Below are 18,032 nucleotides of genomic sequence, written 5' to 3' on the forward strand. Positions count from 1 at the left end.
ATAATCGGAGATTTAAAACGGAGCCTCCAAAACATTTATATGAAAATGAGAGTGAGCAATCTTATTCTTCCTTTTTTCATAACATACTTAGAAGTATATCAAAAAATATAACAAATGATGATAATGATGGTGATGATAATGATGATGATGATAATGATGATGATGATAATGATGATAATAATAATGATAATGATTATGGCGATGATAATAATATTGATGATAATAATAATAATAATGATAATAAAAATATATGCTGTGAAATACCCCATTGTCATGGAATCTCAAAGAAAATGAAATCGATTCATAGCAAAATTCATAAAGACCCACCTGTAGGATATTACAAAAATTTTTTATATAATAATAAAAATTTATCTAAAGAGAAAGAGATTAATAATATTTGTTCTTCAATAAATAAAACTCAAAGAACATTAAAAAGAATAGATACTAATATAAACCAGACATCCAATAATATGAAATATTTAAAAACTGTTAACAGTGATATTATATCAGATGTCTTTTTAAAAAATAATGTTAAGAGTTTAATTGTTTATGACACAGGTGGTATAGACATTGAGCTGATAGAAAATGAAAATCCAGAATTTCTATATCATACATATACAGGTAATATTATATCTAATATGTATTATGAATATGATGATTCTATAAAAAATAAAGACACATATAAAAATGAAGAAAAAAAAGATACAATTAATTCATCCTTATCATATAGAGAAAATTATATATATAAAAGGGACCATAAGTTGAGTTATTCTTATAAAAATAAAGATGATAATGAAAAAATAAAAAATAATTCTTCAGAAAAAAATAATATTATGAATAATTCTAGTGATATGAGTAGTAACAGTGATAGTAGTAAAATATTAACAAATAAAAAAAAAAAGGAAAATAATAATATAAATAATAATAATAATATAAATAATAATAATAATAATAATATAAATAAAAATAATAATATTTATTATAATAATCAGTGTGATGGTAATATTTTATATAATGATGTAAATAATAATAAAATAATTTATAACAAAAGTAGTGTAGATAATAAATATTTGTGTAAAGATATATGTGAAAATACATATAAAAATACATATAAAAATATATCTAATAAATATGATTTACAAGATTATAATACAAATTCTTCAACAGAAAAATATTATAATATTAAAAATAAAAATTCTTTAGTAAATAAAAATAATAACTATATACATAATACATCATCAGAACGTAGTAAAGGTTATCGTTCTTATTCATCAATATCTAGTATTGTTTCTTTGAATGCTTATGAAAAAGAAAATAGAAAGAAATATTATTATATAGGAGAGACTATGAATAATGTAAGAAATGGATGGGGTATGCTTATATATAATGATAGAGTTATATTTGAAGGGGAATATAAAATGAATAATGCTATAGGATATTTTATAAAATATAATGAATATTCAACAGAGATAGGATATAGAAGTCCTATAAGTGTAAAGTCTGTAATTATTATGAGTGATAATGACAATTTTATTGTTCAAAATAGGTCAGAAAATTTGGACACTTCAAAAAGTGGGGATCAGCAAGATGGTAGTGATAATTGGAATATATATAATGAGGATGACGACAATAATAATGATAATAATGATAATAATGATAATATTTATAATGATGAGAGTATTAATAATGATCATAATATTTATAATAATGATCATAATATTTATAATAATCATAATAATGATAGTAACTGCAATAATAATAAAGAAAACCCTTCTAGCAACAAAATTGATCAAATTAATAAGAATAATTGTAAAATAAATTGTAATGAAAACATCAATAATTTAAATATAAATATACCTATATATGATAATTATTCTAATCCTATAAGTAATCCTTCTTACCATATTAATTTAAAATATACAAATAAATCACTACAAAATAAAGATAATAAAATGATTTCAAAACATGATAGAGAAGAAAATAACTGTTGTATAAATAATGATATAATAAAAAATATAAAATTTTCAGAAAAAACAGAAGAAGATGAGAAAAAATTAAAAAAATTTAATAATCTTACTAGTTATGTTAGAAGAAATAGTAAACATAAAACATCACCTGCACGTTCTATAAATTATTTAAAACCACCTGTTATGAATTTAATAAGAAATAATATTTATTTTAATAGAAATACATTTTGTAAAAATGACAGTACATGCATTTCTACATCTAATTTAAATAGTAGTAATAAAAAAATGAGAGAACATAAAACTACTCATTTTTTAAGCCCCATGAATATTATAGTAACATCATTAGATACAGACGATGAAGATAATATTTCAGATGATAATGTAAAAACGGATCTTATAAATGGTTGCACACAATATGAAGATGAAAGAAAGAAATATGAACAGAATATAAAAACAGATGAAGAGCAATCTATAGAAACAAATATTAAAGACAATGATGGTAGGGTTTTATATCAATTAAAGATTAATAAAAATAATGATAGAACTAATGTATCTCATATAGAAAAGAGGGATTTTAAAGTATATGAAGAAATATATGATAATGAAGAAATAAAAACAGATTATTCTCATAATGATAACAATATAGATAATGTGAAAAAGATGAAGTGTATAAATATTAATAATGTTAATAATAAAATATATAATGAAAACGATATGAACAATTTAAATAACCCTAATAATTATAATGAACATAATAATACATTTGAAAAGTATATTAACAAAAAAGAGGGAGAAGAAGAATCAACATTAAATGATGATCAAAATAAATTACATATTAATGCATTTGAAAAATATAAATATCTTATTTGTGAAAATATTAATAATGATAATTTTGTTATTAAAAATAATCAAATAACAACATTTGAAAAGTTTATGAAGAATCAAGAAAATTTAGAAATAAATAATAAATGGAGAGATACTCTTAATAAAATTAGGAAGGAGAATAATAGTATGAGACAAACAATGCAAGGTAAAATAAATAATTATGGATTAAATAAATATGTATGTAGTAATAATATAGAACAAATAAAAAAGAATAATTTATTGAATAATACACGATTGATGGGTAAAATTATAAAAATAAAGAAAGAAAACAATGATATATATAATGATATTAATAGTGATATTAATAGTGATATCCATAGTGATCTCATTCACGATATCATTCTCAATAACAATAGTGATGTTATTAATAGTGGCGATGCTGCTAATAATGTTAATAATATATGTTCTGAATATATAAATAATAATGATAAAGAAAATATAAAATTTTGTAATTGGGATAGAAATATATTTCCAACAAGATTAAGAGGAGCTACATTTCCAGAGACACATGATGATAGACAAAAACATTGTTTTTTATTTATTGATGATTATTTAACATCAAATGAAAATAAATTTGATATTATAAATGAAAATGTAAAATTAAGAGCTTCTGATTATAATAAATGGTCTGTTAATATGTTATATAATTTTCTTAAAATGATAGGTTTAAAAAAAGAAGCATATTTATTTAAAATTAACAAAATTAGAGGATATCATATATTAAAATTAACAGATAAAGAATTGAAAAAATTAAATATAAATAATAGTTATGTTCGAAAATTTGTACTTTCTGTTTTTAGATTTTTAACTAATTCTATAGATAACGCAGATCCTTTATCATTAAATTTTAATTCTAATAAGAAATTTTCATTTAATAATATACAAAATATATGTAATACTCAAATAACTATATTAAATAAAATTGGAGGAGGTAGTTATGCTCAAGTATTTCGAGCCAAATATAAATCAATGAATGTTGCTTGTAAAATTTTCTTATATAAACCTAAACATTTATCAGATGAAAGTTATTGTGAAAGTTATATATCAACACCACGTTCTAGTCATAGGTATATATTTCCAAAAATTAATAAAAATATATATCTAGAAAATTATAAAATTACAGATATAAATAAGGATAATCAAAATAAGGAAGATATTATTAGTAATAATATACATATGAATCAATCGAATTATATAGACCATGTATCTAATGTGGATGATATAAATTATATTGAAGAAGAAAATCAAATTGAAAATAATAATAATATATGTAAAAATAAAAAAAATAATGATATAAATAATTCTTTAGATACATTACAGAGAAATAAGAAAATAAAAAAAATGGCAAATTTGGAAATATTTCGTTATTTTCCAACACCAGTAAAATATCGAAATTATGAAGCCAAAATTTTATATTCCTTACAAGAATGTAAACATGTTATAAAATTAATAGGTGTTTGTAGTTTAAGAGAAGGAGAAGAATCATTAATACTTCAACATTGTGCAGGTGGTAGCTTAGAAAAATATATATATAAAGATGAGAAAAAAAAAAATTCTGCATATGCTAAATCTTTAACAAGACCTAAACTTGTTAAAATATTTCAACAAGTAGCTGAAGGAATGTATAATATTCATACTAATCAATGTTTCCATAGAGATTTAAAATTATCAAATATTTTATTAGATGAATATCAAAATGCAGTTATATCTGATTTTGGTTTATCTACAAATTTTTCATCTAATGATAGTCCAACAGCATATGCTATTTATGGTAATATATTTTATGCTGCACCTGAAGTTTTAAAAGGAGAAGGTTTTTTTAAAGAATCGGATGTATGGTCATTTGCTGTAAGTTTATGGGAAGCCTTAACTAAAAAAATTGCATATGATGGAATATCAGCATCTGAAGTTTTTTGTAAAATATCATCAGGGGAATTATTCTTACCTATTCCAAAAGATATTCCTATCGAATTATCTCAACTTTTAAAAAGTATGTTAGATTATGATTTTACAAAAAGACCACTTTTTAATGTTATTGCAAAAAAATTAGAACAAATAAGAATTCAAGCCGAAGATAAATTACATTTGGATATCATGTCCTTTTTTGATGGCTAATCAAATAAAATATGCAATTATTTATTTGATTTTATTTTTTTAAAATTTAATTTATCATTATTATATATATATTATTTTATATAAAATATGTTTGATTATAATATATATATATATATATATATATATATTCATTGTTAAAAGGAAATTTATGAAATATATATAACTTTTTTATATTATATAACAATATATATGAATTTGTAATTAAACATTTGTATTATGAATATATATATAATATATATATATTACATATGTAGTTATTTCATCGATCTGTCATTTTTTTGTATATGTTACTTCATATATATATTTTATATATATTTTTTTTTTTTTTTTTTTTGAAAATTCGTTATTTTTTCACTTTAATTTTTATTAAAAAAATATATATTATCAATTATTGAAGTTTCTGATATATATTACAAATTCTATGCTTATAATTTCTATTTGTTAATTTTTTTTTGTATACTGTTCTTTATAAATTATTATGTGGATATTACGTTACATCTGTTTTTACATTTTCTTTTGATATTTAAAGAAAAAACACACGATAAAAAAAAAAATTATTTTAAATAATATATTAAAATATTAACATATTTTATCATACTTATGTATATCTAATATATATATATATATTTTTTTGTTACATAATTAGTGTACTTAATCTATAAATCCTATTATTTTATATATTTTTTTAAATACAACATTATAATTCTTATGTAATATAAAGGAAATATAATTTGTATTAATAAATATGAAAAAGTACATGTTTCAGTGAAAGATTTTTTTTTTTATGTGTTTCAACATGAGAATTTAAAATGACATATAATAATATATAATATATATATATTATATATATCTAATATTCCATATTGATGTATGCATAATCAAAGTTGTTTTATTACCTTTTTCCTGTTTTATAATTAAGAAAAAATATGTTGTATATCAAATGGTGAATTGCATATATAAAAAAATAACAGAGATGATATTAAAAACAAAGAACTTTTAATTTTTGAATAGGTATATATAATATATTTTTATACTAATATATAAATGTATTATATTTGTGTGAGTAAATTAAAATGGTTGAGCTTAGTGAAGAGGAAGCTATTAATTATTTAAATATAGCATTAGCAGAAGTAAGAAAAGATACAAAAATTTAAAATAAATAATATTAAAAAGGAATAGAAATGTATACAATATATATATATATATATATATATATATATATATTATTTTATTTTTAGGCTGAAAAAAGTCTACAAAAAGAATTAAAGGAAATGCCTATATTTTGTCTATTAATAAATGAAGAAAAGAAAATTATATCATCCTCTTATAATTACACGAACGAATCGAAAAACGGTTCAAGGCACAGTGAATTGATTGCAATTGATAAATATATTTATAATGAAAATTATGAACAAATGAAAAATTTAAATTTAATAAAATGTTATAATAATAATGAAAATTCAATTGAAAAGTCTATACGCGATTATTTTGTTTCTTTGGATGAAATAAACAATAGCGAATTGATAACTAATAATTATGAAAATATAAATGATAAATATATAAATAATAAAGAACTATATTCAAATGTGAACGAAAAATATAGTAAAATACAAGAAAGGATAAATAATTTAAAGAAATGTTGTATTGTTGTAACTTGCGAACCTTGTATTATGTGTGTATATGCATTAAAATTAGTAGGTTAAAATTAAATCAAATAATGATAATATTTTTCATAAATAAATAAATATATATATATATATATATATATATATGTATAATTTTTTTTTTTTTTTTATGTATTTTTATTTTTTCTTACCTGAACATGACAGGCATAAAAAATATTTACTTTTGTTGTTTAAACGAGAGGTTTGGTGGTTGTGGCTCTGTGCTCTCATTGCATAAGAAGTAACAAAAATATAAAATAATTATATAAAAAAGGAAATATATATATATATATATATTTATATATATATTATTTTTTTATGATACATAATATTTTTATGTTTTATTTTTTATTTTTTTTTTTTTCATATTCAGATATGAAGACATTAATGTCATTTATATAGAACATCCTGAATGTTCAGAAAAAAGTATTAACCTTATGAAAGCTTTTTATAAAGCTGGAAACCCATCAGGTACTATGACTCTTTTATTTATTTTTTAATTATTATATCAGTACAAAATAAAATAATATAAATATATATATATATATATATATATATATTTATACATATATATATTTTTTTTTCTTCATTTCAGCACCGGAAGAAAAAAGAAAGAGAGCTATATCGTAATTTGGCTAGCTGATCATTATTTATTACTTTTTTTTTATTATATAATTTTTTTTATTAGTTAATCATATAAAACAATAAAAAAAAAATTCGATACTTACAATTGATATAATATATATTTATATATATATTTTTTAATAAATTCTTAAAAAAAAAATAAGAACAAAACATATATTTAAAAAAAACAAAAAAAAAAAAAAAAAAGAAAAAATACAAAAATACAAAAATGGTTAATGGAAAATTAAGGTGTTTTATATACTTACAATAAACAGGAACGTAATAAAAAAAAAAAAACAATCTTCTTATCATTCCATCCATTTGGTTTTTTCTTGGATATGTTGATTTACTCCACTTATAATTGCCCTAAAAATAAATAATAATAAATAAATAAATATAAATATATATATATTATTTGAATACACAAATAAAATTATTATTATTTTATTATTTTTTTAACTTACATTCCTTTACTATATGCTGATGAGACAATATTTTTGTGCTTCTTATGTTTGTGTTCATTAAGTATTTCTTCAAACATGTCCCGGTTTCCATATAAACTATCAAGAAAGGTATCTATATATTCATTAATATGATATTTTTTTGATAAAAAGTTATGAGTAGATTCAATTTGATTATTTTCTAAATAAAGTTTTAAGAACTGATTATCCTTTTTCATTATATGTATATGTTGATCCGAAAAATGATAATTTGAGAAGCCCTTTTCAATGATCACAAGCATCCACATTTTAATAAATAATTCAATAAATACAGTTAATATACTTTTAAAATATATTTTTGGTAATTGTTTAAAGAACTTTTCTATGGTATTAGGAAATATAGATACAATACTTTGTATGTTATTTATATGGAATGGTTCGTATAAATTATAAAAGATTTCTTTTTGAAATTCATAACATATAATTCTAATAGATAATACTTTAAAAATAAAATAGAGTGTATTGTTTAATGTATTTTTAATATTATTTATTGACATATCTAATACATCAAATATAGTTTTTGTATAAAAATTTGTTTGTAATTTATCTTGTGTTATATTAAAATAAAGTTGTTCATCAAAAATTTGACTAATGGTTTCTACATTTTTGGTTCTTGTGCATACATATTGTAATATATATTTTTCGAATTTTTTTTTTATTAATGGTAATTGTTCTGAGAAGAAATATAAATTCCATGTAATAACTAAAGAATTGGATAAATCTGAGTCATTAAATAGGAAATTAATTTCATCAATAATATTAATTAAATCATCACTCATATAGGAACCATCTGTTTTGTTTTTATTTTCACTATGATTATCATAATCATCATTTGTTGTTGGAGCATCATTACCATTTTCTGGTACTTTATGATTTTTTTTTTTTGTATTTTTTTTATAATGATTTATATTATTATGATTCATATTTTGTTGTAGATTATTATTTGATGTTTTAGATATGGATTCGTCATTTTTATCTGTTAATATTTCATCTATTTTGTTTTTTATGATAGAATCTATTTCTTCATAATCGAATAATTTATAAAAAACATTTGTTTTTTTTTTATTTTTATGTCTGATTCTTTTAGTAATTTCATGAGCATCTTTATATTCTTCATGAATATTATCGTCAAAAATTTCTTCTTCTTGGTCTTCTTCAATATCTTGATTATTTTGTGTAAGATCATGATCATTTTTTTTAAAAATGGTAAGATTTTCCTTAACGTTTGTATCATGATTTTCTTTTTTTTTATATTTTTTCTTTTTATTATCTGTTGAATATTTATTCCATTGTATTTTTTGTTGTTCATTTAAATTTAAGAGATCATTAAAATATTTATCAGCATATTGATTAAGTACTGAAATGATAAAGGAAGTATATCTTTTTTTATAATTTTCACAATAATCATTTATAAAATTATTAAGAAATTCTAAGAAGGGTGTAATAATCCATTCAACAGGACATTTATATTCAAAAAGGGCTTCTAAAATATGAGAGATAATTGTAAATATATCAACAGTAGTTGAATTATACATAATATCAGGTGCATTAAGTGGAATTAGTTTTTCATTTTTTAAACATTCTGATAATAAATTTTTATTTTCTTGTAATTTCTTATCAATAAATTTTATGAATATTTTCTCTAATTTAAACATTAATTTAACCATATATGGATCATTAGAATTTGAAATAATAAGAGATAAATTTATAAACATATCATCTTCATTAGAATTTTCTTTTATATTACAAACTGAATTATTTTTATTATCATTTAATGATAAATCTATTTTATCTATTTTGTTTTTTTCTTTATTATCAATTTCTTTTTCAATATTATTATTAATATTTTCATTTATATTAAATCGAACAGAATTTCGATTTTCATAATAATTTAATATTTTAGTTTTAATTTTCTCATTAAAGACTTTACTTCCATTTCTTAATTTATATTCATGAACACTTTTACTACCCATATAATAATACTTATTATGTTCATCATTTAATAATATACTACTATTTTTTTTTAATACATCATTTTTTATTATATGTCTTGTTTCATAAGTATATGTTTGTAAAACTATTTCTTTATTTAATAAATTAAAATTATATAAAGATACTATAATAGATAATGATTGTTTAAATGATTCTTCGTCTGTTTTTTTTTTGTTATTTTTTATAAACTTTAATACTTCATAATATAAAGTTTTGTTAGCAGCAAATAAAACAATTCTAGGATGTTCTTCTAAGGATAAATAATGTTTCCATATATTTGTAAAAAATAATATTTCCATAATTATTTCATTAATATATTTATTTATTATATTAACATATTCGTTTAACATAGCATTAGATATTATAACATTGCAAAATTTTTTTTTTTTTTTTTTTTTTTTGTCATCACAAATGTTTTTTTCTATATTATCCTTATTTGTGTTATCGTTTTGGACATTCATCATATCATCACCATGATGATAACCATCACTACATTTTTGACTATTAATCATTTCCTTACAATCACCATTTGTATTAATCCTATTTAAAATATTATTACCATTATTTTCATGTATTAAAATATTTTCTTCATCGACATAAGTATCCTTCAAAGCAATATCATCTTTTATTCCACATAATATATTATAAAAAATATTTTTGGCACTTGAGAAGATAAAATATTTAAAATAAGTAGACAGCTTTTCATATCCCGACAAATTTGAATTTCCATGTACATCAAATGTGTTCATATATAATATATCACCATTATTTAAATCTTTATTTTTATCAAACTTTTCATTTTTCTTATTGTTCCTATTTTCATCCATATTTATTTTGTTATTTTCTTTCTCTACATATTTCATGGCATCGTTCATACAATCTATATACATATATTTATGTTTATTAAATTGTTCACCACAAATATATTTATTATACATTTCCTTTTCAATATTATTGGTATTATTATGTTTTATCTTATAGATATCACTTTCTTCTGTTTTTTCTATACTATTTATATGTTCTAATTGTATATTATCCTCTTTTTTTTCATCTCCTCCTTTTACATTTATTTTATTATTTTGCTGATCGTCAATTTGAATATTACAAAAAAGTTCAAATCCAGATATTTTTCTATTATTTTCTTGTTCCTTCTTATGCTTATGTATATTAATCCTTTCCAATGAATTAATCATATCTACATCTTGATTGCTCTCTTTTTTTTTTTTTTTTTTTGGGTTTTCCCCTTCACCCCCACTACTGCATTCATTATATATATTAAACATATTATTATTATTACATTTGTCTATTATATTATTATTATTTATAGTAAAAAATTTATTAAGCATAATAAATACATCTAACATATATGGTAACGAATACATATCAATAAATTTTCTATAATTACAAAAAATGAGGAAGAAATAATTACGAAAATCACAACTTAAAATTCTCATTAAAAATATATCAATCATAACTTTCTCTATTCTTGATATTTCTATGAGTGATATGTAAGATAATTCATTATTATTTTTATATTTTATAATAAGATTATTACAATTTGAAGTTAAATTGTTATTCTTTTCTATATTATTATATACATCATCATTAAAATTATTATAATGATAATCATTATTATTGTTATAGTTTAATTTTTTTTTATTACTATTTATACTATCACTACTATTACTACTACTACTAGAAATACTTGAGCTCCAATTATTGGTACTATTAGAAGAACTATTACTACTATTAAAATAATTTTCTTTATTATTATTATAATTTTTAATATCAATATATTCATTTGTTTTTCTTTTATAATTCTCTTTCTTCAATGAACCACACATAAAATAATAAGAATTTCTGGTATTCTCATAAGAAGCTTCTTCATCATAAATATTGTTTGACACTTTGAAATGTATCTCCTTTTTCTCGTCCTTATCACACATGATACTTTTTTTATTATCATCAATCATATATATTTCATTATTTAATGTTATCCTATCAAAAAGAATATAATCTTTTGAAAATATATGTTCATTTAAATAGTATGAAAAAATATTAGGAACATAACAACTTATTAAATTTTCAAAATGATCATAATTAAAAAATTTTTTTATATTATAATATCTCCTCAAATAAATTATATCATTCTTATATTCTTCTTCTTTTATTTTTTTAGTTTCTATATCCTTAACAAATTTTTCGTCCATAATAAATGGATCATTAAATGAGTTATTAGTACCTTCAGGTACGTTTGAACAGAATAAATTTTTTTTTTTTTTTTTTTTTTTTTTTTTCATTTTTTTTTTTTCTTCTTTATCATAAATATAATTCTGATTAGTATTATTATTATTATGTTCATGTAGATATTTTTTATTTTTTTTATTTTTGAGATGTTTATCTGTGCATGAATAATCATTATCTCCATTGTCTGAATAAAGTTCATGCTTTTTCAATTTTATATTTTTTACACTAGTACGTTTCTTTGTATTATTTGCAAATGTATTATTTTCATCTATTGATCTAGATGATAAGAACTGTTCAAAATTTTTTATAAGAAAGAAAAATCTGCTAGCCATTTGTACAGTGATAATTTCATTTGTCATATTATTTGCGGATGACTGGTTTAATAAATCGTCTAATGTATTTTCTTTTTTGTTCTCATGACTTTGTTTCTTTAAGAATAACTCATAAGTTTTATATTCATTGTTATTATATAATGTGAGTGTGTTTTTATCAAAAAAGGAATAAAACAGGTGTATGACAAAGTAAAGGATAAAAGTATTCATGGGTATTAAGGTGGATTCTAGTCCATCATTATAAGTATTATAGATACTTTGGATATCATATTGTTTATATGGGTCACCATAAATATTACTACAACTATTAATATTATTATTATTATTATTATTTGTCATATGTGTCATATTTGTAGATGCTGCTTCTTTATATTTATTATATACAGTTTCACTTTCTTTAATATACTCTTTATTTATATTTGTTTTTTTTTGGTTCCTTAGGGTTAAATCATTTCCTGCCAACAAATAATGAATAACCATAATAATACCTTGCATAATATATGGTGCATCAAAAAATATTTTTTCTTTTGAATTTTTATCTATCATACATGAGGTATAGAAATATAAAAATAAATGTATTAATATTCTGTCAAGAAACCAAGAAGAACTCAAAACTGTTTCTACATTTAATTTGTAGAAAACTCTCTTTTTTATATTCTTCTTTTTTTTTATAATACATTCATTCAAGAATATATTTTTAAAAAGTTCATCATTGTCAATACTTTTACATATATGTGTGTTTTCATTTTTATTTTGTTCTTTATCATAAACATTTTGCTCTTCATTTTTTACATTTTTTTTGGAACTATCGACATACAATTTATTATACTCAAAAGAATTACTCATATTATTATAACAGACATTAATATTATTATTACATATATATTTGTTATAATCCCTTTTAGATGTATCATATATATTAGAAGTAACACACATATTATTTATTCCACACATATTATTATTTGTAGTATATATTATAGAACTGTCTTCGCTCTTCATTGTTTCAAATTTATATTTTTCTTCTACTTCAATAGAAGTATTCTTTATATTATCATCATTATGATCCATATTAGACATATGTGGATTACTAAACGAATTATATATAACATTTTTTATTTCATTATCATAACATTCAATCTTTGTGAAATATTTTATAAGATTTGTCAACTTTAATTTTTCATCTACTTTACCTTTATTCCATATATTTTCTTTTATCAATGATTTTAATAATAACACAATTCGAAAGGATTTTATTAAATTTTTTAGTAATAAATAAGAAAAAAAAACAATCTTTTCATCACTATTTAGGCAGCTAAAATTTATATAATGCACATTATTATCATCATTTATTATATTTTCATTCATAATATGCTGCATATTATAATTAACATTACCCTTTTGAGATAATATAAAATAATGAATTTTTTTGATTTTTTTCTCAACATTTTTTATATATCTTACAAAAGAATTATTTTCATCCTTACATTTATTTGTATATGTAAAATAATTTTCATTCCCCTTAAATATATCATATTCTTCTTCATCACTCATTATATTATTATTATATATTTTATATATATTATAAAAATATGGTATGAATATCATAAAACGTTTAAACTTGAAATATAACGACATATACAATAAATGCAGTTGTCGTCTTACCCAAGATAAATATATGTATAATGGATTATTACTATTGCTATTATATTTATTATTATTATTATTGTTGTTGTTGTGGTTATTTTTTTTATTATTTTTATCTCCTTCCTTAGATAATCCATTTTGATCATTACAATCAAATAAATCATTATATTGCAAACTCTCCAACAAACGCATAAGCCTAAATCTAATATCAAGAACATGAAAAGAATATTTATATCCATAATTCATATAATGATTAGGAATAGTTAACATAGTTATCAAATCATTGTTCCTTGAATTTAAATATAATTTATTTCTAAATATACTTATTAATCTTTTTATAAGTAATAAATTTTGAAGTTTTACATTATATATATAATCTATATATTCAAAATAGTCGTTAATTTTTTTATCTTTCTTTTTTACATTTTCTGTATTATTATTATTATTGCACTTAATATACTTTTCATACTTTTCATACTTTTGATATTTTTCAAATTTTTCCTTCTCATACGAATCTGTAGGTAATGATAATATATTCTTCTTATCATCTACTTTCTTTATATCCTCTTTATTCAAATAACTTTCATCATTTCTAAATAAAGCATTTAGGGTATCTGAATATTTGTCACATATTTCTTTATACATATATTTATTAATCTTATTTTGGCTACCTATATCATATAAGAAATAACAATTTAATTGGGTTGACAAAAAATAATATACTAAAAGAAGAGATTCATAAGACATCAATTTATAATCATTTTCATCGATGTCATATTCTTCCATATTATAAGATTCATTATTATTATGCGAATTAATTTTTTGAAATATTGAAAAATTATTACTAATACAGCTAGGAATTTTATATGGATAAAAATTATGACTTTCTTCATAAAAAAAACTTTGGAAATTTTTATTATCAAATAAAATAGAACTATCATCAATAATATTATTATGAATATAATTATCATTATTATCTGTTTTGATATTTTTATTTTTATAAATATAAGATAACATATTTAAATCATTAAACTGTAAAAGATATTTCTCATAACACTTTTGTCTATTCTTATAAAATGTAACAATATTGTTTCCATTATATCTATCCATATCTTTCTTAAAATATATATTCATATTTAAGTTACTACAATAATTTATATTATTATATAATATTTTATCTATATAAATATCTTCATGTCCATCTATACCTTTATTTACATATTTATTTGTTACACAACTATTAATATGATCATTATAATGTTCTTGGTCATTGACATTGTGACATACAGATTTTATTTCATCAATATCATTTTGTTTTATTATTATAGGGATATAAAATATATCGGGGAATTGACTATCCCTATGAGAATTTATTCCTTCACTTTTATTTACATTTTTTTCAAAATTACATTTTTCTTCTCTACTTAAAATTGGTGTACTATCATTTTTGTTATCATTCAATTGAGTATTTATCATATCATCTTGATCAATTTTAATAGTATTTTCATTTTTTTCAAATGATATGTCATTTTCTTTATTTTTTTTATTATCATGATCTTCTTGTATTTTTAATTTCTCTTTTTTATTCTCATTAAAAATCAATTCCCCCTTTAGAAAATGTGGAGCGCTATATTGTACTTTTTCTAATAAATTCATTATATAAGTATTAGGACTATTATTTGTTTCTGATGGCATTAACATAAATTCTTCTTCCTTTGATAATATATTATTATTTTGAATACACTCTTGTAAATTACCTATATCAATATTTTTTTTTAAAATAATACTTAACCATTGTTGATAATCTATTAAAGAATCATAAGAGCTTATTTCTTTTGACGTTTCATATATAACTTTATTTATACGTATATGTTTTAAGGCTAATAATTTAATAAATGTTCTAAAGCTAGAATATATTTTTTCTATTCTATATTTTTCTCTTATTTCGAATTTTTCTAAATAAAGACTTTGATCTTGTATTTTATTATTTCTTTTTTTTTTTTTATATGAAAGTTTATCATATGTTTTTCCACTTTTATTTTCAAAATTGACATTTTTTTTTTTTTTTTTTTCTTCATTTTGATGTTTGTTGAACGAGATATCCTTATTACAAATGATATTATTTTTATTAAGTTTCAATTCATCAATATTTTCATATAAGAAAGATAATATTTCTTTTTTTTTTATATATATGGCTTGTATCCTTTCATGTGATTTATTTATAAGATGTTTACTTGCATTCTTTGCAAATTTACCTATGATTTCTTTAAAAGAATGTATTTCTTTTTCTAACTTAAGATCTAATTTAGAAAATTCTGAAAAGTAATTTGCATATTTTGGATGATTTACATATTCATTTGTGAATTCACTTTTTTCTAAACATTTTTTTAAATAATTATCTAAATGTATTATAGGTATATTTTCTATGCATACATCATTTTTCACATATTCATCAATAGATAAATCATTATAAATATTATCATTATTAAAATTATCATTATTAAAATTATCATTATTAATATTATCATTATTATAATTATCATTATTAAAATTATCATTATTATAATTATCATTATTATAATTATCACTATCTTCATTTTCTATATTATCTTTTAAATTAGTTTCCTCTTTATATATATCATTAATATCTTCTATCCTTTCTTTTTCTTCCTTTTCAAATTCATCAACTATATTTTTTTCTATCTCTTCACTAGCTGATATATTTTCTTCATACATATGTTTTATAACTGAAATAACATTTGTGAAACAATCTACAAGATATACATTTTCATCTAACTTTTCTTTATCACTTTCTTTCTTCTTTTTTATATTACATATAATTGTATTTCCATCATTATGAATCTTTTTTAAAGACTCACCAAAAATTCGGAACGCACTACCTAAATCTTTAAATATCTTCTTTATGTCTTGATTTGTTTTTATACCACTATAATCTTTCTTCTTCAAAATATATTCTATATTCTCAATATCAGATATTGTTGACCTTTGTAAATGCAACATTATTAATAAAAACAAATCAACATATCAAAAAAAATAAAGTGGGAAAAATAAAAATAAAAAAAATATATTCATATATATATATATATATATATATATATATATATATTATTTATATAACAAAATATAACGAAATCATTCGAGACAACAAATGTTAATATTGAAAGAAAAAATTTCTATATTTACAAATAAAAAAAAAAAAAATAAAAAAAAATAAAAAAAATTTTACAAATATATAATCATATAAATAAATGTATTTTTTATATGGATTATATATATATATATATATATATATATATATTTTTAAATTATGCAGATAATATTACAAAATAATTGTTATTATGACAAATAACATAATTATTATAAAAATAAAAATAAAAATAATAAAATAAAATAAAATAAAACGAAGAATATATAAAATATATATAATATAATATATATATTATATATGTATAATATAATATTATATATATATTATATATATATATATATACATAATATACAATTATATATATATATATATATATATATATAATATATTTAATATTTTATATATCAATACAATTTATCAAAATACACATAATATATATATTTTTTTTTCTTTTTTTTTTAAAAATAAAATACCAAATTTTTTTTTTTTTTTCTTCTGAAATATGAATTACAATTTATTTATATCTTTAAAGAAATAAAAAGTGAACCGAAAATTTATAAGATATTTATTTATGAAGAGCAAACCAAAAAATAAATATAAAAATAAAAATAAATAATTACATATATATTAAACAAATTATACCAATATGGTAACAAAAAATATATATATATTTTTATATATATAATAAAATAATTATAGTATATATTTAAATTATATGAAAATGATATAATAATGTGGAAAAAAAATAAATAATAAAATAATGTATTATATAAATAAAGAATGTAAAAAAAATTATATAATGGTATCACATTAATATATATATATATATTTTAAATATAAATTTTAGAATATATACGAATTAAAAAAATTACATAATCATACAAACGGAAAAA

At 19.0% G+C, this 18,032-nt stretch overlaps 3 protein-coding genes across 3 annotated transcripts in view; 2 read left to right on the forward strand and 1 right to left on the reverse strand.

Annotated features, from left to right (window-relative positions):
- The window catches only part of PADL01_1348400 (tyrosine kinase-like protein), a gene marked incomplete at both ends in the record, with an annotated part of 5,124 nt that extends 157 nt beyond the window's left edge, over positions 1-4,967 (forward strand). Inside the window, one exon of the mRNA XM_028684045.1 lies at positions 1-4,967. This exon is cut by the window's left edge and continues 157 nt beyond it. Coding sequence (XP_028540162.1) covers positions 1-4,967 — 4,967 coding nt within the window.
- Positions 4,968-6,040: 1,073 nt separating this feature from the next.
- Positions 6,041-7,261, forward strand: PADL01_1348500 (cytidine and deoxycytidylate deaminase, putative; the record flags this gene model as incomplete). The annotated part of the gene is made up of 5 exons (XM_028684046.1): positions 6,041-6,097; positions 6,206-6,665; positions 6,797-6,872; positions 7,005-7,102; positions 7,227-7,261. The coding sequence occupies 5 exons, from the start codon at positions 6,041-6,043 to the stop codon at positions 7,259-7,261; spliced, it is 726 nt and encodes a 241-aa protein (XP_028540163.1).
- Positions 7,262-7,563: 302 nt separating this feature from the next.
- Positions 7,564-16,991, reverse strand: PADL01_1348600 (conserved Plasmodium protein, unknown function; the record flags this gene model as incomplete). The annotated part of the gene is made up of 2 exons (XM_028684047.1): positions 7,564-7,621; positions 7,720-16,991. The coding sequence occupies 2 exons, from the start codon at positions 16,989-16,991 to the stop codon at positions 7,564-7,566; spliced, it is 9,330 nt and encodes a 3,109-aa protein (XP_028540164.1).
- Between the last annotated feature and the right edge of the window lie 1,041 nt (positions 16,992-18,032).

Source organism: Plasmodium sp. gorilla clade G2, assembly GCF_900097015.1.
Source record: "Plasmodium sp. gorilla clade G2 genome assembly, chromosome: 13".
NCBI lineage: Eukaryota > Apicomplexa > Aconoidasida > Haemosporida > Plasmodiidae > Plasmodium > Plasmodium adleri (nom. inval.).